Raw genomic sequence first — 27,500 nt, forward strand, 5'->3', positions numbered from 1 at the left:
TCAATGACCAAAATGGCCCACAATACTCCAAATCTGGCCTCACCAATATCTTGTACAACTTTACCATAACATCCCAGCTATGACGCCCAAGATGCCATAAACTCTCTTTACAGCCTGATCCAACCATGACGCCCTTTTCAAGGAATTATGTACTTCCCTCCATCTACCCTCCTGCTAAACGACTCAGCCACGCCCTCTTCATCCCCTCCTATTAGCAAGGTTCACGGGACATCATGCACCACCAGGTTCAGACAGTTTCTTTGCTGCCATGGGAGATGTCAGGGGAAATGTTTTTACGCGTGGAATGGGCTGCCAGCAACAGGCCACAGTTCTTGGGAGAATAGTCCCAAGTTCTCAGCTGCACCAACTTCAAGGCCATCACTACCCCAGAGGAGCACCCCAGGCGGGTTCCTCTCTCCCCAGGGCCTCAAAGGGGTACCACGCAGGGCCACCAGCCCAGGACACGGACAAACAGCGCCATACACAGAACCTGTTACTGGCAAACAGTTTATTGTAACCCGTGGTTTCAGTCTTGGCATGGGGTAAAGTCCAGCTCTGCGGGGGCAGGGGAAGGCTAAAAGAAGCCCCTACACCACCCATCACTGTGGAAGGCAGGGTGAGAATCTAGGGCACCCCTCCCCACCCATCACTGTGGGGGCAGGGCGAGGATGCAGGGCACCCCTCCCCACCCCTAGCTGTACTCCAGGCTTCTGCTCAGCAGCTTGTTGAGCCGACCAATCATTGGCCGGGGGTCATCGTTCAGCCCCGCGGTGATCATGGCATTGTCGTAGATCTGGGAGGAAGCAGAGACATGGTTAAGGCGGAGCTCCTGCCCTGAGCGACCTTGCTACCCACTATCCCAGAAGCCAGCCTCCAGCTGCCGGACCAATCTTTCTCACCACCTTAGCATCTCCTCCCTGACCCACCAGCCCATGTGTGGAAAACACAACCCTCAGCTCCCCTTCAAAATCTTCTGCCTTCACTTTCAACCCAGCCCTTTGAGTTTTACACTCCCCTGCCCTGACTTTTCTCCACACCCCTCATGAAGTTACAAACCTCTACAGGTGAGCTTTCAGCCTCCTACATTTGAGGAAGGGAAGCCCTGGCTGACCGCCTGTTGTTACGAGCTGGGACGACGGGTGTGGGAGATGTGCAGATCCCCACCCACCTCGAATGTAAAAGTCTGCAGTCACCATGGGACAAAAATCAGCCAGAGTTTTGGGGACGTTTGAATGTGGAACATCCACCTGAACAGGAATGAAAGGCGATGCCAAAAAAACTTCTGAAGGAGCTGATGGCTGCTCGAGGACAAGGAATTTCCAGAGGGATATGGGTTGTCAGGTATAAGTTCTGTCAAAGAGCCTACAGCAGCACAATGGGCCGAATGGCCTGTGCCCAAGGCTGAGCAAGTCATTGAGGGAGTGACGATGAGTTGAATGTGCAGCACCGTCCCCTCTGCTGGGGTTACTAAGGTGCTGATGGTAGACCCTGGGTTCCTACAGTTACTGCCACCCTGTGGCAGATGGCAGCACTGCACTAATCCCCACAGTAAAGCAAAGTTCAGCACCAATCCCTGCAGACTCATATATAATCATATAACCATTTACGGAGCAGAAACAGGCCATGTTGGCCTTCCACTCCCTCTGACCACACCGTTGACCCCTAAACCTGAACCTTTTGGTCAACCTTCTAGGAGGGACCGTGCCAGATGTCTCACCAAAGTCCAAGTAGATACTGGCCAACTGCAAAGACCCAACCACCTACTGTCACAAAGCCACACCATCTGTCCCGGATGAGCACGAGGGGTGGGGTGCCCAGGAGGACCGCTGGCAGCCACAGCGGGAACTACGTGGCTGAGGCAGTGAATGCAGCAGCAGCTCCTCCTCACTGTGAGACACCACACATGCGATTCGTCAGTCTGGCCCCCAGATCCCTCCAGCCTGGGAGTTGGAACTATCACCATCACCCCACCCCCTCCACCACTGATGTATTCCCTCAGGGAAACTGAACCCTCCCCTACCCCCCTTCCTGGAAAGATGAAACCCCCTCCTCACTCTTCCCCCCCCCCCCCCCCCCCCCGAGTGGCTCCCCACAGCTGGGCACCAGGATCTTCTGACCGTGCGGTGGACCCAGGCTGCTGGGGGTCTGGCACCAGCCACTGTAGGTGTAAGCCCACCCCTCACCAGCCAGGGCTCCGGGTTCATGGCCAAGGCCACCTCACCTGGTCAAGCAGCAGCCGTGCCAGCTCTGGGTCTCTCTCCCGTAACTCATTCAGCTTCCTGATCAGGATGTGACTGCAAGACAACGGTTGGCAGGTCACCCACGGCGTGGAATCCAGTGTTTCCAGAATTCCAAGACATGATCTGATCCCTGATGAGCCAGGTCAACTGAGCATATGCACAGGGACATGGTACCCAGATGGAGCACAGGCATCTGGGACAACTGAGATCGAGGAGAGGAGGTGGGGGTAGGGCTATGAAGGCAGCAGCGGGGGGAGGGGCGAGAGAGGAGGGAGGTGTCCACCATCCCTGAACATGGTCTACCCAACATTTGACTGCATATTTCCCCTCGACCCTGACCCGCCTGTGACCTTTACTGGTGGCCCCTGCATCTGCTGGTGAGCCCTGCCAGTGACTGCTGACCCCACCCTGGGAGGGTCCTTACCTGCCGTTGATCTCTAGGGTGGGCTGAAGGATCTTGGCTCGCTCCTCACTGGTGCCGGCGAGCTGCTGTGTGCGCAGGAAGTGCCGTGCCGCACCCATCTCCAGCACCGTCACCATGGCCGGGTGGGTATCCAGTCGTGGCGTCAGCTGGTCCCACCGACGGGAGAAAGTACAATGGGTCAGCTGGGACCCAAATGCAAGCGGCATTCACCGCCGGCACCTCCCCCTCCCCCACACATCGCCAAATCCTCGCACCTCCTCCCCATAACCCTCCCAGCTCTGGCAACCCCCCCCATATGTGGTGGTGCCAATATACCGTGAATGTGGAAACACAACCACGTGATAGTGCTGACTGAGGGAGCGGGGTTTGATAGGAACAATAGTGGTTGGTTGCTAGGCTGCACGGGGAAATGGCTGTGGGATTGAACCTCCAACATGGAGGCCAGGAATGAGTCAACCAACAGAGTGGACAACTACATGCTATCTATGCCAAACCATTTTTTACTCAATCCCACTGACCTTCACCCAGCTCATCCTCCATTCCCCTCCCATCCACATATCTATCCAAATTCTTCTTGTATGTTAAAAATGAGCCCGCATTCACCACTTCAGCTGGCAGCTCGTTCTACACCTTTACCACTCTGTGTGAAGCCATTCACCCTCATGTTCCTCCTAAAAATTTCCCCTTTCATCCTTAACCCATGTCTTCTGGTTTGTATCCCACCTACCCTCAGTGGAAAAGGACTTCCTATATTTACTCTGTCCATCCCCCTCATAATTTTAAATAACTCAATCAAATCTCCCTTCATTCCTCTACGCACCAGGGAATAAAATCCTAACCCGTTTAACCTTTCCCTGTAACTCAGTTCCTGAAGACATATCAACATCCTAGTAAATCTTCTCTGCCCTCATTCTATCTGATTGATATTTTAGTTAGGACACAATACTCCAAATTTGGCCTCACTACTGTCTTATACAACTTTACTATAACATCCCAGCTCCTGTACTCAAGATGCCAAAAGCTCTCTTTACAACCCTTTCCATGTGATGCACCTGTTTTTCCAGATCCCTCTTTTCTACTGCACCCTCAGTGCCCGACCATTCACCATGTACGTTCCTTCTTGCTTTGTCCTTCCAAAATCACACACATACTTCTCTAGATGATGGGGTGGTGAATTGGATTAGTAAATATGCAGACGATACTAAGATAGGTGGAATAGTGGATAATGAAGAAGGTTTTCAAGGATTGCAGAGGGATTTGGGCTGCTTAGAAAAGTGGGCTGAAAAATGGCAGATGGAATTTAATGCTGATAAGTGTGAGGTGCTTCATTTTGGTAAGAAGAATCAGAATAGGACATACGTGGTAAATGGGAGAGCATTGATGAATACAGAAGAGCAGAAAGATTTAGGAGTAACGGTACATTGTTCCCTGAAGGTAGGAACTCACGTGAATAGGGTGGTGAAGAAGGCTTTTAGTATGCTGGCCTTTATCAATCATTGCATGGAATATAGGAGTTGGGAGGTGATGTTGAGATTGTATAAGACGTTGGTGCGGCCTAATTTGGAGTTCTGTGTGCAGTTCTGGTCGCCTAATTATAGGAAGGATATAAACAGAGTGGAGAGAGTGCAGAGAAGGTTTACCAGAATGTTACCTGGGTTTAAGCATCTGGACTATGGGGAGAGATTGGATCTTTATTCTTTGGAGCGTAGAAGGTTGAGTGGGGATTTGATAGAAGTATTTAAGATTATGAAAGGGATAGACAGAGTGGATGTGGATAGACTATTTCCGTTAAGAGGAGGAAAGATTAAAACAAGAGGACATGAGTTAAGAATTAAGGGGCAGAGGTTTAGAGGTAACATGAGGGGGAACTTCTTTACTCAGAGAGTGGTAGCCGTGTGGAATGAGCTTCCGGGAGAAATAGTGGCGGCGGAGTCAATTGTATTATTTAAGAAAAGGTTGGACAGGTATATGGATGAGAAGAAGATGGAGGGTTATGGGCATTGTGCAGGGAGGTGGGACTAGAAAGGGGTGTTTGGTTCGGTGCGGACTAGAAGGGCCTAATGGCCTGTTTCCGTGCTGTAAATTGTTGTTATGTTATTACATTAAACTCCATCTGCCATTTTTCCAGCTGATCCAGATCCCTCTGCAAGCTTCAAAAACCTTCCTCACTGTCCACAGCACTTCCAATCTTAGTGTCATCTGCAAACTTGTTGATCCAGTTTACCACATTATCATCCAGATTATTAATATAAGTGACAAACAACAATGGTCCCAGCACCAATCCATGAGGCACACCACTAGGCACAGGCCTCCAGTCTGAGAATCCGTCATCCACCACTCCTCTCTGGCTACTCCCGTCCAGCCATTGTCAAATCCAGTTTACTACTTCAACAAGAATACTGAGCATCTGAACCTTTCTGACTAACTTCCCATGTGAGACCTTGTCAAAACTCTTAAAAGAATAAAGACTTAATCTGTCCAATCTCTCCCTATACTCTAGATGCTTAAACCCAGGTAACATTCTGGTAAACCTTCTCTGCACTCTCTCCACTCTGTTTATATCCTTCCTATAATTAGGCGACCAGAACTGCACACAGAACTCCAAATTAGGCCGCACCAACGTCTTATACAATCTCAACATCACCTCCCAACTCCTATATTCCATGCAATGATTGATAAAGTCCATGTAGACAACAGCCACAGCCTTTTCTTTATCAGCTTTCCTGGTAACCTCTCTTCAAAAAAAAACTCAATAAGAATGATTAAGCAAGATCTACCATGCACAAAGCCACGTTGATTATCCTTAATCCGTCCATGGCTATCCAAGTAATTGTATATCTGATCTGTTAGAACAGCTTCCAATAATTTACCTACTACCGATGTCAGGCTCACCAGCCTACAATTTCCAGGGTTACTTTTTAAACAATGGAAGATCATGCTACCCTCCAATCCTCCGGCCCCACACCTGTGGCTAAGAACATTTTTAAATATTTCTGTCAGAGCCCCTCCACCCTTATTTGCTTTAAGACACCAAACACCTCCTCCTCTTTAATCTGTACATGTTCCATGACCTTGCTGTTTGTTTTCCTTACTTCCCATGAGTTCTGTGCTTGTTTCCTGAGTGAATACTGATGAAAAAAAAAGCATTTAATATCTCCCCCATCATCTCTTTTGGCTCCATACAAACTGGCCACTTTGATCTTCAAGAGGACCAATTTTGTCCCTTACTATCCTTTTTCTCTTAATATATCTGTAGAATCCCTGAGGATTTTCCTTCAATGTCTGCCAAGGCAACCTCGTGTCTTCTTTTAGCCTTCCACATTTTTTTCTTGATGTTTTTCTTGCATTTTTTATACACCTCAAGTACCTCATTTGCTCCATTGTACACCTCTCTCTTCGTCTGAAACAGATCCCCAATATCCCTCAAAAACCAAGGTTCCCTATACCTGCTCACCTTGCCTTTAATCCTGACAGGAACATACTAACTCTGTACTCTCAAAATTTCACTTTTGAATGTCTTCCATTTACCTCTCACATCCTTGCCCAAAGACAACTTATCCCAATCCATGCATTCTAGATTCTTTCTCATTTCCTCAAAATTAGCCTTTCTCCAATTTAGAATCTTAACCCAAGGCTCAGACCTATCCTTCTCCACAATTAACTTGAAACTAATTGCATTATGATTACTGGACCCAAAATGTCCCCCTACACTTACTTCTGTCATCTGTCCTGTCTCATTCCCTCATAGGAGATCCAGTATTGCATCTTCTCTCGTTAGTACCTCAATATATTGATTTAGAAAACTTTCCTGAACACATTTGAAAAAATCCAAGCCATCCAGTCCTTTTACAGTATGGGAGTCCCAGTCAATATGTGGAAAGTTAAAATCCCTGACTATCACAACTTTATGTGTCCTGTAGCCGTCTGCTTCTCTCTACAGATTTGCTCCTCCAATTCTCACTGACTATTTGGTCTCTTATACAATCCCATGAGTGAGTTCATACCTTTGCCATTCCCCAGCTCCACCCATTTAGCCTCAGTCGATAAGTCCTCTGGTCTATCCTGCTTGAGCTCAGCTGTGATATTTCCCCTGATGAGCAATGCCACTCCTCCCCCTTCCATCAACCACCCCCCCCCCCCCCCCCCACAGAAGCCTGGAACATTGAGCTGCCAGACCTGCCCCTTCTGCAACCAAATAGCCAGTGTCATATTTCCATCTGCCAACCCACACTCTGAGCTCGTCTGCCTTTCCTACAATATTCCTTGCATTGAAATAGATGCACCCGAGAACATTTCCATAGCCTGAGGCTTGGCATGAGAGCAGACCAGCCAGGGTCTGATGGTACCATACACGGGGCAGGCCAGGAGCAGAGAGAACACCTCTGACTGCTAGCATGAGGCAGCATTCACTAGGACTGTTCAGGGCCAAGGTTGCAGGGTCTTGATGCCTCAGTATGTTCAGTTTCGTTGGGACACTGAAGAGGGTGGGACTGAGGGGAGGAGGCATCTACCAAAGGTGTATAAAATTACAATGAATATGTGGGGATTTAATCAGAAACCTTCCCTTAGAGGTGACTATAACCAGAAGGCAATGGGTGAAGAGCTGGTAAGCCCCTCCCTCAACGTGTGGGTGCACTGGGCTGCCATGGAAGCTACGAGCTGGGTTAGTCAAGGTGGGGAGATGGCCAGCAAGACCACAGTGGCCTTGATTCCACATTCCTCTCACTGCCCACAGAATGAGGAGCTGCTCCAACCGGTTACCTTGATGTTTGCCACCTGCTCTCCCAGGCTGTTCTTCATCCATGCCACTAGCCCCTCTGCCTCAGCCTCGGACAATCGTTCACTCACTGGGACAAGAAGATGCAGTCAGTCAGAGTCAGAGCCCCCTCCCTGCCTCCCTACCCATACCCTTCTCCTCAGCCGGTCTGTTCACACAGGAGTGTGGCACTGGGAAGGATGTCACGAAGCTGGCTGTGTGGATGACCCGTGGGCAGTTCTAGTTGTTCCATTACAGGGAGGACGTGGAGGCTTTGGAAAGGGCGCAGGTTTCCCTGGATGCTGCTTGGATGACAGTGTTATAATAGACATTGGGGCACAGGATACAACAGGGCGTCTGATGGCAACAAGCACACATACACACACTGACAAGCGAGTAGAAGCATCTGGAGGAGCTGCTATTCAGCCACAGGGAACCAACTGTACTGGCTCTCGGTGAAAATCAGTCAGCATGAACTGCACCTTTCTAACAAGTGCCCTTTCACCTGGACTTTACAAGCACGCACCATTGCTCAGTGCCCTCAAGAACACTGGGACCAGCTACCAGGTATCGCGGTGCAGCCAGAGTGGTCCAGCTGTACCCACAACTGGACACAGACTGCCACGCTCACCCACATGCATCACCCAGCCTAGACAGATGGCCAGGCCAGTGGAGATCGCATCCAGCACCGTACTTACCTTAGCCCGCCCCAGCACCGTACCTGCCTCACTGTCCTCGTACTTCTCCTCCTTGTAGTGATCCACCACAATGTCAGTCTCCACAGAGATCAGCTTCTTCCGGTCAAACTCACGGAGATGCAGCAGGGTCAGTTCGTCAAACTGGTCGTAGCAAAACAGGACCTGTCGCGGGAAACCAGAGCAGTGAATAGGCAGATACACAGCAGCAGGAGCATCATCCAGATAGTAGGAGGTCAAATGGAAAGGGAATGGATGTGAGTGGTGGTAGGGCAATGATGTGCAGAGGGATGAGGGGGTCCAGATCCATGTGTGAGAATGTGTTTTAAAATGTTGACAGCTGCATTCTTTCTTATCAGCTTGAGTTGATGAGAACCTCCTTATTGGGTAAGTTAGTAAAAGAACTGGGTAAAAGGCATGACTCTGATTAACAAATCCCCAGAATTCTGAGAAATATATTCTTATATGGAGAAGTCTGTTCAAATCTAGAAACCTAGGGGTTCTGAATGTACAAACATATGTCCTGCAAGCCATGAGGTAGACCCTCATGGCAGTATTTCTTGTTGCAACAGAGTTCTTAGGCTTCGCAGAGTGATTAAAATGTGATTTTATGTATTCATGTTTGCTTTCAAGCAACCTCAGGTCCACTTTAATATGTGGACAGGGTGGTGATGAAGGCTGACCCCTACACTGGCCAGGGCACTGAGCCCCAACATACAGAAATCACTACAGCCCAGTGTAGATGATTCTAGAAAAAGGACAGAGGTTGAAAGTGGGAGGGAGAGATTTAGGAGGGACCCGAGGGGCAATTTATTTCACTCAGAGGGTGGACTGTATCTGGAACGAACTGCGGAAGACAGTGTAGAAGTGGGCTCATCAGCATTCTAAATGCTTTGGGACAGATGATGGTAGTAGAGTTTGGGAGGGATTAGCCTTAGGTGCCAACTGTGGTGTGCTGGACGATGGGCAGGCTGCACTGGGAGTATAGTTTGTAACTGGTCGCCCTAGCACAGGCTAGACAAACTAGCCAGTGTTCCTTTCACAGGAAGCTGCGAGGGGGTGAGTGGGCGGAGGAAAAGGAGGATGGGGTAGGTGGGGTGGGAAATAGGGAGATCGTGGGAGGGAGGGGAGATCAGGGTGGGGGAGAGGGAGAGAAGGAAGGAGGACAGGGTGGGAGAGAGGGAGGGTGGTCGAGGAGAAAGGGGGATCAGGTAGGGGGAGTCCTGCAAGGACCTATCCCTACTGCAGATGACCCAGTTCTGGTATGTACCCACATGATGGCTGAGCCTGTGCTGAGCAGAGGGTGGAGGGTACACTGCCCACCATTCCTCACCTCCATTTCCTTCTTCTTCATGGCCTCGAAGTACGGCGAGTGCTGGGCCACGTGGCGGCTGGGCGCACACAAGTAGTAAATGTTCCGGCTTCCTGCCTTCATGCGGGCACCGTACTCATCCAGACTAGTCATCTGACCCTCCGGCAGCACCGAGGACTCGAATCTCAGCAGTTTCCCAATGTCCTCCTACACAAACAAGGCATCAGTTTCCAGCAAGACCGCAGCTCGAGCAGGACCTCCCCCCTCCACCCACCCTGCTGGCCCATTCACTGGCCTGGGGAGCAGGGGTACTGGAAAAGCCCCCCAGCCCGCTCTGGGGTGGGGTCTTGCATCTGGTGCCAGTCCAGTGTGAGGGTGAGCTGAGATGGGTATGAAGTGGGGATTGTGCAATGGCTGACTCTCCTCTTCACCGTCTGCACTGCCCACCTCAAGCATTCAGACAGTGTTTCTGAAGAAGGGTATGGTTCACAGCCTTGAACACTATGATGGAAGGTTCAGTAGCTCGAGCTGCATCCATGGGGAAGAGAATGACCGCTAGAACATAGAACACTAAAGCACAGACAGGCCCTTTGCCCCTCAATGCTGTGCCAACCCATATATTCCTTCCTCGTAACCCTCTATTTTTCTTCCATCAATGTGTCTGTCTCTTAAATCCCCCTAATGTTGCAGCCTCCACCACCACTCCTGGCAAAGCATTCCAGGTCCCCACAACTCTCTTGTGTAAAAAAAACTTATCCCTGACGTCTCCCCTAAACTTCCTTCCCTTCACTTTGTACACGTGTCCTCTGGTGTTTGCTGATCCTGCCCTGGGAAACTGGTGCTAGCCATCCATCCTATGCCTCTCAGAATCTTGTAGACTTCTATCAAGTCTCCTCTCATCCTTCTACGATCCAAAATGAAAAGTCCCAGCTCTGCTAACTAAGACTTATTTCCCAATCCAGGAAACATCCTGATCAATCTCCACTCCACCCTCTCCACAGCTTCCACATCCTTCCTTTAATGAGGTGACCAGAACTGAACAGAGATTTGTAGAGATGTAACATGGCCTCTCTACTCTTCAACTCAATCCCCCTATTAATGAATCCTAGCATCCCATAGGCCTTCTTAACTATCCTATCAACCTTTGCGGTGACCTTGAGGGATTTGAACCCCAAAGTCCTTCTGTTCATCCACACTCTTAAATAAATGACCATTAACCCTGTACTCAGCCTCCTTCCTGGTTTGTCCTTTCAAAATGCATCACCTCACACTTAACCAGATTGAACTCCAACTGCCACTTTTCCTCCCAACTCTGCATCCTGTCTATATCCTCTTGTAATCTTCAACAACCTTCAGATCCGGGTCAGAGCCGTTCACCCATTCGCATTTCAGCGCCCAGTCTCTCATTTCACTGAGTTCCTGCTCCACTGTGGTTGAGAACAGGTCTTCCTCCCGTCTCCCACCATTCTTTCCCCATAGACACTGCTCAACCCGCTGAGCTCCTCCAACAGGCAGGGTTTTGTTCCAGATTCTGTGCAAACCGGCAGATGCTGGGGTCTTCGCACCTTTTTTTAGATGTCAGCCCTCTTTTGCCTCGTACCTGATGAAGGGCCCAAGCTGGAAACATCAATCCCAGTGGATGTTGCCTGACCTGCTGAGTTTCTCTAGCACATTTGTGTAAGCATCACGTGTGTGTCTCCCTCAAAGCCACTGGTGGTTCCAACAAAACCGCTCCCCTCCTCCCTCCTGCTCACCTGGTGGGGAAAGAACCCCTCCCCATTCATTCTACACATATAAAACTCCTCGCATAAATCCCAACCACCTCTGATCCACTGTCACAGCCCCATCAGAAACAATTCACTCTTGTTCTGTTTACAACGGAACTGATCGAGCAAAACTGGAACCGAACAGACACCTTCACTTCCTGTTCGGCCGTGGTTACAATGCCTTCGCGGATGAACAAGCCATAATCCTCGTAGAACTTGAGGAATTTCTCTGGGTCCTTCTTGCCTTGGTCAAGGAAGAATCTGATCACCCGTCGCTGCAGGACGTCTCGCAGCTTCCTGTGAAAGGAACACTGGCAGTGAGAGACACGGGCACAGCCCCCACACGAGCTGGGGAGCAGCAGACTGAGGCTGAGGGGCCTAGCACACCCAGTGGGGGGCTCCATCAGTGTGTAAGTGTGCTGGGCAGGGTGTAGCAAGGGGCAGTGATGCCAGCAGGGAGCGGGCAGGGCTGGCACAGGGCAGTGCCAATAGGGAGGGGTATAAGGCAATGAGTGAGGCCAGGGGTTGGAGCTGCCCTTGTAAGATGGAACATAATTCCCCCGGAACAGCTGGGTGGTCTTAGAGCTTGGGGTTCTCCCCTGGAACTCCCCACCCCTCACCCATAACCTCTACCCAAGTCCCATCCACTACCACCCGGTATCCATGTCCTCACCCTCTCCCCCCAGTACTCCTGGAAACCCACTCCCTCCCCACCAGTACCTGTGGAAACCCACCCCCTTCCCCAATTCCCACGCCCTCCCATGAAACCCACAACTCCTCTCTCAGCCCCCTCTCTTGGAACTCCAGTCCCCACCCCCTCAAACCCCATCCCTTCCTTCAGTCCCCATTCCCCTCCCCGTAGTCTACCCAGTCCCACCTGGAACCCCTTCCTCCCGGGTCCCCCCTGCTGGTGTGCATCGTCACCACCTGTGATGCAATGGCAGGGACCACTGCTCTGGTCTGAGGCCATCCTAGCGACTCCGGTGCCAGACAGTAAGGTTGCGTACCTGATCAGCGCGCTCTCCTGTAGCAGCTCCCTGCTAAGGTTCAGGGGGATGTCCTCACTGTCCACCACACCTGCACCAGACATAGGAGAGTCATCACATCGGTCCCCAGACGAACACCACTACCTGCCCAAGTCACCACTACCCGCCCCAGTTGGGGGGAGAGGGATGGGGGTTAGGCACAGATAGGCACAGACACTCACCACGGAGGAATCGCAGCCACTTGGGCAGGACGTCCATGGCCTTGGGCTGAATCAGCACCTTGTGGCTGTACAGGGCCACACTGGCTCCCAGCTCCCTGCTCACGTCCATCACACTCGGCTTCTAGACAGAGAGCACAGCCAGTGACTGTGTTGGCTTCACACGTGTTCCCCCACCCCGTCATCCCTAACCCCACCCCGTCATCCCTAACCCCACCCCGTCATCCCTAACCCCACCCCGTCATCCCTAACCCCACCCCCTCAAGTTCGCCGAGGGGGCTTGCACTGCTCGGACGGTCAGACCACCCACCATGTCTGGCACATAGAAAATGCTGCGAATGTTGAGGGGAGCATCAGTCCTGTAATGGAGCACGTAGCGCGGCTTATCATATGCCTTTGTCACGTAGCGATAGAACTCTTCATGCTGCCACTCAGACACCTCCTTGGGATCTGTCATCCAGAGGGCCTGGAACACAGGAGTAAGGAAGGAGCATTCGTCAGTCAGTCCCCACTCCCCAACTGGCCTCACAGCCTGCGAGCAGTCTAAAAGGGTACCTCTAACAGAAAGACACACAATGCAGGAGAGCAGATTCCAAGCAGAGTTACAATGATGTAACTGGTCAGTGAGCACCAAGCAAAGGCAGCACTGCTGAGGGGTTCGTTCAGGAGCCTGATGGCTGCTGGGAAGAAATGGTCTGGAAATCATGTGGGTGCAGATCTCGCACTCCCAAGCCTTCTCCCTGATAGGAGGAGGGAGATGGGAGAATGTCTGGGGTGGGATGGGTCCTCAGTGTGTCAGCTGCCTTGCCCAGACAGCAGGCTGTGGATGGAGGGGAGGGAAGGATGGGGAGAGAGGAAGTGGAGGGGAGGGAAGGAGGGCGTGGAGGGGAGGGAAGGATGGGGAGAGAGGAAGTGGAGGGGAGGGAAGGATAGGGGAGGGGGATATGGAGGGAGTGGGAAGGGAAGAGAGGGAGAGGAACAAAAGGAAGAGGGAGGAGAGGGGTGATAAGGACTGGATGGGAGGGGGAAGGAGGAGGGAGGGGAGAAGGGGAGGTCTGAGTGATGATTTGAGTGCCTTACCACCTCATCAAGGTCAGGGTCCTGCCTGCATTCCTAATACTGGTGCCCAGAATCATTCCTCCCCTCCACACTTCGCCATTTCAAGGTGACTACTTCAATGTGGGACCTGGTGGAGGACCAGGTGTGACCGTCGCTGCCTCAATGAGGGGCCCAGAGTGACCATTGCCATTTCATCACCCACCTGCAGAGTGTTTAACCGACGGCCGTTCAGGTAGATGGGGAAGCCGATAAACTGGCTGTACTTGTTCACCACGTCTGAAATATAAACACACCAAGTTAACCTGGTCACCAGCACTAACCTGGGGATGGTGCAGAATTAACTTGATAAGTGGCGAGTTAAAGCCAGTTACCAGCTCTAACCCAGGGGGCTGACGTGGTCACCAGCTCAGTTACTTCCTCCAATCTGTGCACCATCGGGTTGGGTAGGTCCGACAGAGCCAGTGGGGGGTCTGACAGTGACGGCAGCTCTCAGATCCCCTCAACCCACATATGATGCTGAACCCAGCCACCCATCCCATATACATACACACCACACACACACCCACCCACCCCAGGCACACAGGCACACCCATACACACCTCCTCCAGACGAGGCCAGACTCAGTGTCAAAACCCCCAGGGTGGGTGACACGTTTGGCCTGTGGTCCCTTCGGACATTGATGGCAGTGTTACCTCTTGGGCTTCACCCGATACTAACGATTCTGCACAAGGGGTGGTTGAAGCTGCGGACTTCCCGTTGAACCATCTCTCACCTTTAACCCGATCTTCATTTGCAAACTCCTTGCAATCCTCCTTCAGGTGGACGATGATCTTGGTCCCAGCCTTTACTCTTGAGGCTTCAGCCACTTCATATGTGCCAGAACTGCAGGCAGGCACACACCACAGGGTCAGGAGGTAACAGATCAGAGCAGGAGTTGGCCATTCACCCCTTCGAGTGTGCTCCACCGTTAAATACGATCAGGGCTGATCTGGCCTTGGACTCAGCTCCACTTACCTGCCTGCTCCCTACAACCCTTAATTCCCCCACTATTCACAAATCTATGTGTCTTAAATAAACTAACTGAGGCAGCCTCTATTCATTCCACAGCTTCACCATTGACTGGGAGAAACAGTTCATCCTCATCTCCATTCTAAATCTCCTCCCACAAATCTTTTTTTGTAATTCTTTATTTATCGCACCATGAACCATATCAACCAATATATTTACAGATTCATCTCTTTAAATATTCACAGTGACATTTTCTCTTATTTTCCCCCATCCCTCCCTTTCTAATAGCCAATCTTTTAATGAATATATTTGTTCTTCAAAAAAGGCTTTATCTAAACTTTGTCCTTCTATTTTACCTTCTTCTTTCCTTTGAAATTCTTGGTCTTCTTCCACCTCTTCTTCTGTGTCTGTATCTATGTCTGTGTCATCTTCATCCTTCTCTGGTGAGCTGCTTCTCTATCCTTGCTGGGCCCCCCGATGCAGGTCGACCCGTGGCTGGCCCCCCCCCGCTGCAGGTCGACCCGTGGCTGGGCCCCCCCGCTGCAGGTCGACCCGTGGCTGGGCCCCCGCTGCAGGTCGACCCGTGGCTGGGCCCCCCGCTGCAGGTCGACCCGTGGCTGGGCCCCCCGCTGCAGGTCGACCCGTGGCTGGGCCCCCCGCTGCAGGTCGACCCGTGGCTGGGCCCCCCGCTGCAGGTCGACCCGTGGCTGGGCCCCCCGCTGCAGGTCGACCCGTGGCTGGGCCCCCCGCTGCAGGTCGACCCGTGGCTGGGCCCCCCGCTGCAGGTCGACCCGTGGCTGGGCCCCCCGCTGCAGGTCGACCCGTGGCTGGGCCCCCCGCTGCAGGTCGACCCGTGGCTGGGCCCCCCGCTGCAGGTCGACCCGTGGCTGGGCCCCCCGCTGCAGGTCGACCCGTTGCTGGCCCCCCCCCCACCACTGCAGGTCGACCCGTTGCTGCCCCCACCCCCATCCCCGCTGCAGGGCGACCCGTTGCTGGGCTCCCCACTGCAGGGCGACCCGTTGCTGGGCTCCCCACTGCAGGGCGACCCGTTGCTGGGCTCCCCACTGCAGGGCGACCCGTTGCTGGGCTCCCCACTGCAGGGCGACCCGTTGCTGGGCTCCCCACTGCAGGGCGACCCGTTGCTGGGCTCCCCACTGCAGGGCGACCTGTTGCTGGGCCTCCCGCTGCAGGTTGACCCACTGCTGGGTCTCCTGCTGCAGGTGATCCCCCTGCCAGTCGCCCCGTTGCCGCTCATCCTCTTCCTGTCCTTCGTTCTCTTTCTCACCATTCTTCTTTACTTCCCCCAGCCGAACGCCGATACTGGGTGTCTCTCAGCTGGCCGCTCCACAGCTGGCTGCTCCTCAGCTAAGTTCCTCTCCCGTCGGCATTGACCTTTTGTTTTACTTGTGCACTGCGCGTGCGCAGTTATGCACCTCTTCTTTATTCTGAGAGCCATTTTTGAAGTCCGCTGGTCAGGAGGACACCGCTCCTCTGGGGACTCACCAACACCGGAGATCGGCCGCTCCTCTCCACAGTGGCTCTCTGCTCCGACTTGCAGGTAAGGTTTCTTCTTTCTTCTCCAGTGATTTTCCTTCTTCTCTTTTCACTGTTATTACTTTTTCTCTTTTGGGTGCCATCTTCTGTCTCTTCTCTGTAACTTTATCTTTCTCTTCCTGTATTTTATGTTTATTGAGCTCTGTTTTTTCACATTTTTTTTCTTTTCTCTGGAGAGGGCTGGTTCCACCCGACCAGCCACTACTCCATCATGTGACTCCCCTCTCCTCCCACAAATCTTGAGGCTTTGTCCCCTAGTTCTAGTCACCTGCCCATGGAAACAATTTCTGTGTCTATATAATCAAATCCATTTATAGTTGAGGGCCTGTGTCCGTCTCTCACCCAGTCTGTTCCCTCTCTCCCAGTGTTCATGCTGATTCTCCCAGTGTCCTCTTCCCAGTCTGTTCTGACTCTCCCCATGTCTGCATCATCTCTCCCCTTGTCTGTGCCGTCTCTCCCTGTGTCCGCACCGTCCCTCCCTGGGTCTGGGGTCTATGCCCTCTGTACCCACACCAGCTCTGTCTTCTCACCCATCAGAAGCCCATCGGTAGGCAGGGCTGCCCCTCTCCGCAGCCTGTGTGTACACCTCCACTTTATCAGCCACCATGAAGACAGAGTAGAACCCAACACCAAACTGCCCGATGATGCCAGAGCCAATGTCTGCCTGGTTCTGCAGGGCCTCCAGGAACACCTGGGAACAACAGAAAACAAGCTGCTCACCAACAATGGAGGAAGCTTCCCAAATCAGCCCTTAATGCCCAGCACAGCCACCACTCATGACATCCCTGGGCTCACGCAGCCATGACGCCACTCAGCCTCTCCTTCCCCATTATTGTCTCTCCAGCCACTCCCCCCACTGCTCCACAAACCCCTTCGGCTGGAATTTAATTCCCTTTGGGAAGAGCCTGCGTCTCTAGTCTCTGGCCTAGACATGGGATACATGGATGTTGGTGACAAGGATGAACATGGGTGAAACGGTCATGGGGTGACACAGATGGATGCGGATGACATGGATGGACATGGGGTGATATGGATGGATGTGGGGTGACAAGGGCGAGGGGTGACATGGCCATGGGGTAACACGGATGGATGTGGGGTGACACAGACTGTTGCGGGGTGATATGAACGCGGGTAACATGGCCATGGGGTGACACAAATGTACGTGGGGTGACGTGGTCATGGGAGTGACACGATGCAGAGAGGGGTGGGGTATTCAATGCCACCCTGCTCCCAGTTAAGACACAATCTACGTTTCCTACCTTTGATCCAGAATGTGCGATTGTTCCCAGATTGTGAATGAGTTCTTCCTTGGTCATCCCGATTCCGGTGTCCTGTGAGGGTGGGAGATATTACCAATGTGAAGCTCAGTCCAGCGTTCTGGGGATCAGAATAGATCTGACTGGGGGAAAACAGTCTTCTCAATTGGGGGAGGGTGGGAATGGGGGAGCTCACCAGGGGTGGCAGATTCACTGAAGTAGGGGGGATGATGTGTGCTCAGCTTCTCCCGGGAAGGTCAGGCAACTTTACAGGGATGGTATTTTCACCTGTTTGCTGGTGGGGGGGGGGGGGGGGGGGGGGGAGAGGGAGGAGATTCACCTGTGGGGGTTAGCTTCATCAGGGCACTGGGGTCTCCCCACACCTGCTGGACGTGGCGCCCACTGTGCTGTCAGATGGTGGCAGAGCCCGACCTCAGCTCGTTACCAGTGATCAGGCAATACTTTTCCCATTCACCAGATTCCAGTGGCAGCGACGGACACCTTGTGTCCCCTCATTCACTGAGCATCACACCCGCTTTCTTCCTTCCCCTGATCACTATAAAAAAGGTCCCAGCTGGTGATGACGCTTCTCTCCCCACAGATACTGCCCAGCCATCCTTTTCCCATTCCCCTTCACATGCTGACACCCCAAACTGGACGCTTGGTGGGTAAGCACTGGCACACCCCATGGAGCCAGTGTCCCACAGCTCCACGCACCCTGCTTCAATCCCCACCTCTAGTGCTGTCTGTGGGGAGTATGCATGTTTTCTCAGTGGGCACCAAAGATAGATGTGGGTGAGGGCTAGAATCGGGGGTGGGGGAGATTTCAGGAGAATAAATGCGTCTAACTGAGTAATCGATGGCCAGCAGTGAATCCAGTGGGCTGAAGTTGTCTGTTTCCATGGTGCCTCTGTCTGTCCTCACCTGAATGATCAGAGTCCCCTTCTCTGTGTTACTCTGGAGGTGAATTCCAGTGCCTTTGGTCCTGTGCAGTGCTCACCAGTTTATGACGGAGCTTCTCGAGGGCATCACTCCGTTGGATATCAGCTCCCGAATGAACACCTGGGATAGTCAATGAGACAAAGGATCAGGTTGGTCAGTGACCTTCAAAATTGCAGTCATAAACCCAGCAGATCTCTGCTTCCTGCTTCTATCAGCACAGAGCATGGGAGGGTCCCCCTCCTACCTCCGGCCCAGAGCACAGGGAGTGTCCATCCCCTCCTACCTCTTTCCCAGAGCACAGGGAAGGTTCCCCTCCTACCTCTTTCTCAGAGTACAGGGAAGCGAGCCACAATATCCAGGAGCTTTCTTGTCTCTGCCTGAAATTCATGGTTGGTCAAAGATCCTGTGGAGAAGTCAAACAGAGAAGGTAAAGTTCAAATAAACCAACGTGATCCAGAAGCAGGATAGAGAAATTGGGGCAGTTTCCCTTCTGAACAGTCGAGCAGAGAACTGGTGTCTGCTGAAATCCACGATGGGGTTTTGTTCAAATAAAACAAACGGTTGTTCTGCCTGTACTTTATTACCAGGCAAACGGAATGAAGGTTCACCACTTTCATCTGACCTTGGTGACAGGCCCAGCACCTCCAGTACCATACGGTGACGGGCCCAGCACCTCCTGTACCATACGGTGACGGGCCCAGTACCTCCTGTACCACACGGTGATGGGCCCAGCACCTCCTGTACTACACGGTGACGGGTCAAAACAGAAAACCATTGGAAATGTGTTTTCTGGCCCTTCACAACAAACCAGTGATGGTTTTCGCGCATCACATAACACCTCATTGTTGATCTGGTTAGCCTCAGAATCAGAGAAGAGCTTATTCTGTCAGCAATCAGGTTCTGCACAGTTTTACACAAGTCACCTGAACAAATGATTAAAGCCATTCCTCTCAGTGATAACTCTGTTCAAAGAAGAGTGGATGAAATGGCTGAAAGCATTGTGCAACATGCTTAGGCAACAGCATTTGGTTTACAGTTCGATGGATCCACTCTGCCAGCCAATGAATCTTTGCTTCTTGCTGCTGTTCGTTATGTCAGAAATGAAAGTTTGGTTCAAGAGCTGATATTTGCAAGACACTAGAAACAGGTACAAAAGTGGAGAGAGTATTTTGTGTTGTTAGGAGTTTTTTCCAGAAAGACATCCCGCTCACCAACATTCTAGCTTGTGCAACACATGGGCTTCATCGGTTTGTCATCGTGGCTTAATCAGTTTCTTGAAAAAAAGCTGTGCCTGGTGTATTTACGGTGCACTGTGTAATCCACAGGCAACATCTGGTCACAAAAAACTGAAGTAGTCGACTTCACAAATCATTAGAGCTGTAAATAAAATCAAGCCACAAGCTCTCAATTCCCGACTCTTCTGATTGTACTGAGAATGATGAAGATTTTGAACTGTTGTTGCACACAGAAGTTAGATGGCTGTCAAAGGGAAACGGCCTAGACATTTCTATTCACTTTTTAAAACACTTTCAAGAATCCAGCTCTGTTCTCTGTGATGAACTAAGAAACATCAAGCACCACATTCCTTACTTGTCAGATGTATTCACAAAGTTCAACAAAGTTAATTTGCAATCACTAGGAAATGAGATTAACTTTATCAAAGCCCAATCAGTCCTCTCCAACTTTCTGTCTAAGTTACAGTTATTCAAACTGTCATGAGCTCTTCCAGTTTCTGAGCCTCTCCGAATTGGAGGAGAAGAGGATACCAGACGATGACATCCACACCTGGATGAGCTGCATAGTGATATATCTACAGACATCAGGATCTTTTTTTTTGCTTAAAATACCTGACTGGGTGATCAATCCATTCCTAGATATCAGCAGTGAGGAAACAGGAATGGTGAGGAAGAATTGATTTCACTCCAAAATGACATTGAGCCAAGCCCAAAATTCAAAAAATCATACCAAGATTTTTGGTTACAAGAGTATATTTCTGACCACTGCCATGCATTTGGAACAGAGTCAAGATGTATTTTACTGCCTTCCCAACATCATATTTAGTAGAGCAAGGCTTCAGAGCAGTCACCCAGATTCTTTCCAAGCAAAGAAACAAACTGAAAATGACTGAACATGGGGATCTAAGACTTGTTCTTAGTGCCTTCCAGCCTGATGTTGAGAAGCTGATATCCCTGCACCCTGCACATCCATCCCATTCAAACAGTGAAGACAATGTAGTTAAGTTGAGATGTAAAATTACCCTTTCACATTGCTAAATAAATTAGTTTATGAAAAGTTTTACCTGTGAAATTCATATGCATGCATATAGTGTTAGATTAGTTGATGTTTGAAATTTGTGGTAGATCTAATACCAATAAAGAGGTCTGTGTTCGTTGTATGTGTGGGGGGGAGCGGTGGGGGGGGGGGGGGGGGCGCTTGGGATGGAGCCTGGGAACCAATAGGACGGCAAGTTTGGAAACCAGTGTTGTAGTGGGACAAGGGGAACATGCCAGGATTCCTCAGTCTCCAAGCATGATGAGCGAACATGAATCTATCAGTTGGACCAGGGAGCAATTGGGGACAAAACTGTAATCTGCAAATTGACAGCTCCTGCAGTTGCTGTCTGTCATGGCACAGAAACCGACCCCATGTTTGAAATGGCCCCTCACAGAGCTGGAACATATGGAGCTGTAGTGAGATTAATCCCAAAGTAAACGTCCTGCTTGGCACAAACATGGAACGATACAAGGATGGGTAGGACAAATGAGGGCCACACGGTTAGGGCAGTGATTAGCACAATGCTGTTACAGCATCAACGACACAGGTTTAAATCCCGTGCTCTCTGTAATGAGTTTGTACGTTCTCCCTGTGTCTGCGTGAGTTTCCTCCAACTGTTCAAAAATGTATTGGGGTTGTAGGTCAACTGGGTGTAATTGGATGACACAGGTTCGTGGTCCAGAAGGGCCTGTTACGTATGTCTAAATTTAGATATTTAAAATGAGAGGCATATATAGGGTAGACAATCAGAGTCTTTTCCTGAGGGAAAATGCCAAATATCACTGGCCATAGCTTTAGATGAGAAAGGAAAACATTAAAGGTTTACATTTGTTTTTAACCACCGAGTGGTTGGTGCCTGGATTACATTGCAAGGGGAAGTGTAGCAATGTTTAAGGGGCACTTGGACAGGCACATGAATGTATATCACGTGCAAGCACGTATATCAAAACAGGCATATGGTTGGCGCAGACTCGATGGGCCAAGAAGCCTGTTCCTGTGATGTAGCATTCAATGCTCCAAAACACCAAATGTTTCATTCCCTGATTTAAATCATCTCTCTGATGCCACACACCATGGCATCGGACTGGGCAGGAAAAATGATAGGGCAAAATGAGTCAGCCTAATTCTCCATAAAACATCCATGGAGACATTGCACAACTCAGGGGGAGAGGGCAGCGAAGAATCCTGGGTCACATATCACTCTATCCACAGCCACTCGGGATATGACCCACCTTCCACGCTCTCGGAGTCGGTGATAATGTTGTGCAAGGACTCTTCTTCCTGACTCTGTGCTGACTGTGTACTGAAAGGATGCCAGGAAATTGTCCTGGTCATGGGGACAAGCCTCATGAAAGATGAATACTGGGATTCAGGAGTCTTCTTCCCTGTAAGAATGACCATCAATAAGACATCAATAAAAACAGAACATGTTATGAATGCAAAGTATCAGTGCAGCACACCTGGTCGTCGGTGAACTGTGCCCATTCCCTCTCCCAGTCAAGGCCAGGATGTCCATTATTCTCTGTCACCCCAAATGTTTCCAACTAAACATGTAGGAGCAGAATGCCATTTGGCCCATTGAGTCCATCCTGCCATTCAATCATGAGCTGATCCATTCTCCTACTCAGCCCCACGTCCCTGCCTTCTCCCCATAACCTTCGATACCCTGACTATTCAGATAGTTATTGATCTCTACCTTAAATACACCCAATGACCTGGCCTCCACGGCCACCCATGGAAGCAAATTCAAGAGGTTTACCTCTCTGGCTAAAAAAATTCCTCCACATCTCTGTTTTAAATGGACAACCTTCAATCCCGTTGTGTCCTCTTGTCCTTGACTCCCCTACCATGGGAAACAACCTTGCCGCTTCTACTATGTCTAGGCCTTTCAACATTCAAAATCCTCTATCAGGTCCCTCCTCATTCTTCTGAACTCCAAGGAGTCCAGTCCAAGAGCCGTCAAATGTTCCTCATATGTTAATCCATTCATTCTAGGAATCATTCTTGTAAATCATACCTGAACCCTCCCCAATGCCAGCATATCCTTTCTCAAATAAGGAGCCCAAATATGTACCCCACAATCTAAGTGATGCCTCACCAGTGCCTTATAAGGCTTCAACATCACATCACTGCTTTTTAAAATCTTTTTAAATTTAAGACCTACAGCACGGTAACAGGCCCTTTCGGCCCACAAGCCCATGCTGTCCAATTACACCTACAACCTCTAGTATGTCTTGGACAGTGGGAGAAAACCAGAGCTCCTGGGGTAAACCCATGCAGACACGGTGAGAATGTACAAACTCCTTACAGACAGCGCAGGATTCAAACCCCAGTCGTGATTGCTGTGCTGTAAAGTCGTTACACTAACCACATTAGCCTCGTTCTTATACTCCATTCCTCCTTTTACGAGACTGAACTAATTACAAATATCAACAAACTGCTGACAAACTTCTGATGCAGAGTTACAGCCAAATCATCTACAACACTTCTGCCTCTACAGAGTCTGCTAGTTTTGCTGCAGAACAAAGTAACAAACTGGGGGGAGGGTCGAGCAGCCTCCAAGGAGGCAGGACTGAGGGTGATTCACAGCAACAGTCTGAATCAGGTGCTCCTCCAAAAGACTTCAACCTTGTCTCTCCTCCCTGCTCCCCCTACACCTCCCTCCCCATAGAACATTACAGCACATTAAAACGGGCCATTCGACCCTAACCAATAAAACTAGTCCCACTGACCTGCTCTCATTCCATAACCCTCCAGACCTCTCCTATCCATATATTTGTCCAAGATCAAGCCCACATTCACCACATCAATTGGCAGCTCGTTCCACACTCCCACCGCTCTCTGAGTGAAAACATTTCCCCTAATGTTCCCCTTTTACCTCTCCCCTTTCAGCCTAAAGCCATGACCTTTAGTATTTATCTCCCCCAATCTATCCCATTCACATCTTACTCTGCCCGTAACCTTCATAATCTTATAACCCTCTATCAAGTCTCCCCTTCATTCTTCTTCGTTCCAGGAATTTAGACCTAACCTGCTTAATTTTTCCTGGTAACTCAACTCCTGAAGACCCAGCAACATCTCAGTAAATTTTCTCTGCACTCTTTCAATCTTATTGATATCTTTCCTGCTGCTGGGCGACCTGCACTGCACACAATATTCTAACTGTGGCCTCACCAATGACTTAAACAACTTCAACATTACATCCCAACTTCAATATTCAATACTTTGATTTATAAAGGCTAAGATGCCAAAAAGCTTTTTACAACCCTTTACACCTTCAAGGAACAATGTGTATGTATTCCCAGATCTCTTTGCCCCTTCCCTTCACCTTCCCTCCCTCCACCCCATGACTCCTCCTCCTCCCCCCATTCCTGCTCTTCCTCCCAGTCCCTCTCCCTTCCACCCACTGCCTCTCCTTCCTTTCCCCTACCCCCATCCCTGCCCCTCCTCCCCCTCTCCCTCCCCCACCCCCTCCTCTCCCTCCCCCTCCTCCTCCCCCACCTCTCCCTCCCCTCCCCCTCCTCCTCCCCCCCCACCTCTCCCTTCCCTACCCCTCCTCCTCCCCCACCCCCCGCCCTTTCACCCATCGCCAGGGCAGGACAGGAGGATGATGCAGCGAGAACCGCCGCCCCGTCTCGCGACCCCTGACCTGCCGCCAGGCCGCCCCAATGCTCCCGGAACGCGGCCCGAACCGGCCGCGGGGCCTCGGCCCCCAATGACCGGACGACCCGTCGAATGGCCGCCGGGAACGCACGAACGCCGAGCGCCTTGCTCTGCGCCATCTTGTCGCCCGTGATGTCAGGCGGCTGCGGCGGGGTCCTTCCGAGGTGATGGTCTCGCGGGGGCTGCCCTCACAGCGCCTGATCACAACCTTGAAAATCGAAGCAGAGGACACATCGGCCCTGGGTAAAACACAGGAATCTTGACACGGTGATTAAGGGAGAGAAAAAACACGATGCTGGAGAAACTCAGCAGGTCAAACAGTCTTTATGTTGCAAAGGGACCAAGGTTTCGGGCTTGAGCCCTTCATCAAATGCCTGAAATCCCTGGGGGCCCCTGGTAGGGGCGGAATCAACCCCAATTTGTCCCGGTTACGCTGCCCTTGAAAGACCCTTCCCTTCACCTTCCCTCCCTCCACCCCAACCCTCCCCCACTTCACTGACCTGTGTGAACGCTCCAAAACCAGGACGGGGGGTGGTCATTTTCATCCCGCTACTTACTGTTATATATAGAGAATTTAGGTTAAAATGGCTTAAGTTAAAATGTGATGATTAATCATAAAAAGGGAAGCCAGAACGGACAGGGAGTTTACTAGCAGCCAAGGACAGAAGGTTCAGCTGGATATGTTTTTTTAAACCTATCTTTTCATGGTCATAGTGAGAGACATGCAGGAGACAAAAGATTGATAAGAAGGGTGAGAAACAGAATTTAGTGAATGTAGAGTTCACAGCGTACGTAACGAACGTGATCATTAAAAATGCAGTTATACTTAGAATGCTTTTGTAATACTAACCAATTAAAACAGTATTAATAAGAAGGGGAAGGGCAAACAACAAGGGTATAAAAATCAATGCACTGTATGTATCGGGGCTTAACTGGTGAGAAGCCAGTTGAGTCCAACTCTGCAGACTTGTAAATAAAGCTTGTCGTGTCATCAGTTTTAAAGAGACTCATGTGTGAGAAGTTTTATTTCTGACACTTACCCACCAAGGTAAGTATTTTGCACGGCTCCTGTGTAAAAGGCTTTCCCAGATGCCGACACTGTAACGCTGCAGGTCCCCGCTCCTTTGCACCAGTACACCAGGTTCCTTCATAAAAGGTCGCACTGACCCAGCATTTCTTGGTTTAGTGTGAACGACCCGAGCTGGCTTTAAACATGGGTCGTTCACACGTCAATACAGTGTGATCTGTTTAAAAGGGGTAATTGGTAGTGCACAAAAAAATTTCTGTACACATCGTTATGTAAACAAAGAACCATAAACAGACAATGAATGTAAAGACTGCAATACAGAGAATTAAAAAAATCAATAAAGTTCACAAGAGCCCTTAAATTTGAGTCCTGATTGAGTTTGCTGATGGTGGAGGGGGAGCAGCAGTTCCTGAACTTGGTGGTGCGAGTCTTGTGACACTGAGACCTCTTTTCTGATGGCAGCAGCGAGAACAGAGCATGCACTGGGTGGTGTAGATTGTTGATGATTGCTGCTGCTCTCCAACGGCAGCGTTCCCCATAGATTGCTCAATGGTGGGGAGGGTTTTGCCTGTGATGTCCTGGGCTGTGTACACTACCTTTTGGAGGGCTTTATGCTCAGGGGTATTGGTGTCCGCGTACCGGACCGTGATGCAGTCAGCATACTTTCAGCCTTCACTACAAATTTGCCAGTTTTTGGAGTTAAACCAAACCTCTGCAAACTCCCGAGGAAGTAGATGTGCTGACGTGCTTTCTTCACGATGACATTAGTGTGTTGGGTCCGAGATAGTGACCCCCAAGAACTTAAATTTGCTCACCCTCTCCATCTCCTATTCCCCCAATGATCACTGGATCGTAAACCCCTGAGTTTCCTTCATCTCTACTTTCTGGTGATATTGAGTGCAAGGTTGTAGTTGATGCACCATTCAGCAAAGTTTTCAATCTGCAACCTGTATGCTGACTCATCACCCCTTTAAATACCGTCACTACAGTCGATGGTGTTATGGTTGTACTGAGCCACAAAGTCATTGATGTAAAGTGGGTAGAGCAGGGGGCTAAGGGCACAACACTGTGGTGCTTCACTACTGATGAAGATTGTGGAGTAGATGTTCTTATCCATCCTCACTGATCATATCTGGAGGAGTTCAATGTGAGTTTACTGTTGTATGTAAAGGTGCACCAAAGAAAAGGTACAAGGACTGCCTAAAGAAATCTCTTGGTGCCTGCCACATTGACCACCGCCAGTGGGCTGATATCGCCTCAAACCGTGCATCTTGGCGCCTCACAGTTCGGCAGGCAGCAACCATCTTTGAAGAAGACCGCAGAGCCCACCTCACTGACAAAAGGCAAAGGAGGAAAAACCCAACACCCAAACCCAACCCACCAATTTTCCCCTGCAGCCGCTGCAACCGTGTCTGCCTGTCCCGCATCGGACTTGTCAGCCACAAACGAGCCTGCAGCTGACGTGGACTTTTACCCCCTCCATAAATCTTCGTCCGCGAAGCCAAGCCAAAGAAAGAAAAAAATGTAAAGGTGCACTGCAATTCTTGCTGCTGCCACACAATCTTAAACCAATTAAGATACCAAAATTAAAAGATCACAAATGAAAGGCAGAAACTGATAATAAATATAAAAGGAGAGATAAATATGTTCCATTGCAGTTGAAAATTTAAGAGTGGGTTGGAGAATACCTAAGTCACAAAGTAGATAATGAGAAGTTTATTGTCATACACATTGTACAATGTGCACATGCACTGAAATTCTTCCTTCCTACAGCCAAACAGGTTCTTTGCATAAGAAAAGGTACAAAACAACAAAAACAATCGGATACTTAATTGAAATAGACAAATTTTTAAACAAAACATAAATATTCAGTATCCTAGAGCAAAAAAATGAACTTTGCAGTAGTCCGGGTCTTTTTGTGCACTGTTTTGGAGCAGTCCCTGATAAGTGTAACAAGGGGAGTTTCATAAGGCTGAGAGCTGTGGAAAGTGTGACAGATTATAGATATGTTTTTGGGAGATAAATTGGGGCAGGATTTTTTAGTGTAGGTCACATATAAACACTTTAAAACAGATCTTATTTAAAATACTGGAGCTCTACTCATGCAAGACATGTCGGCCCCAGAGCCTTTGCAAAAGCTTTGGAGAGTGCCTAAGATACTTCACTAATGGATTATTGTTTACAAATAGGCAACAGATGAAGTAACTGGTTAGAGCCGCAGACTGTCTGGAGTGGAACTTGCTGTTCTGAGAGAGTCGTGTGGTTTTGCAAGCAGAGAGAGGAAATCAGGTTTTCTCTCAGAGAGAGAGAGAGAGAGAGA

The 27,500-nt window shown here is 50.2% G+C and overlaps 1 protein-coding gene across 1 annotated transcript; it reads right to left on the minus strand.

Annotated features, from left to right (window-relative positions):
• Positions 1 to 493: 493 nt before the first annotated feature.
• On the minus strand, positions 494 to 24,311 carry trap1 (TNF receptor-associated protein 1). Its single transcript, XM_069905537.1, is given in 21 exon segments — positions 494 to 793; positions 2,222 to 2,294; positions 2,665 to 2,810; positions 7,426 to 7,511; positions 8,142 to 8,280; positions 9,449 to 9,634; positions 11,343 to 11,490; positions 12,201 to 12,270; positions 12,401 to 12,521; positions 12,708 to 12,863; positions 13,659 to 13,732; positions 14,229 to 14,338; positions 16,549 to 16,709; positions 17,278 to 17,349; positions 18,199 to 18,259; positions 18,261 to 18,309; positions 18,312 to 18,336; positions 18,536 to 18,556; positions 18,558 to 18,619; positions 21,723 to 21,875; positions 24,140 to 24,311. Coding segments are annotated over 21 exon segments (2,148 nt in total). The 5' UTR covers positions 24,273 to 24,311; the 3' UTR covers positions 494 to 691.
• Positions 24,312 to 27,500: the final 3,189 nt, after the last annotated feature.

This window comes from Narcine bancroftii, chromosome 12 (assembly GCF_036971445.1).
Source record: "Narcine bancroftii isolate sNarBan1 chromosome 12, sNarBan1.hap1, whole genome shotgun sequence".
In the NCBI taxonomy this organism is placed as follows: domain Eukaryota; kingdom Metazoa; phylum Chordata; class Chondrichthyes; order Torpediniformes; family Narcinidae; genus Narcine; species Narcine bancroftii.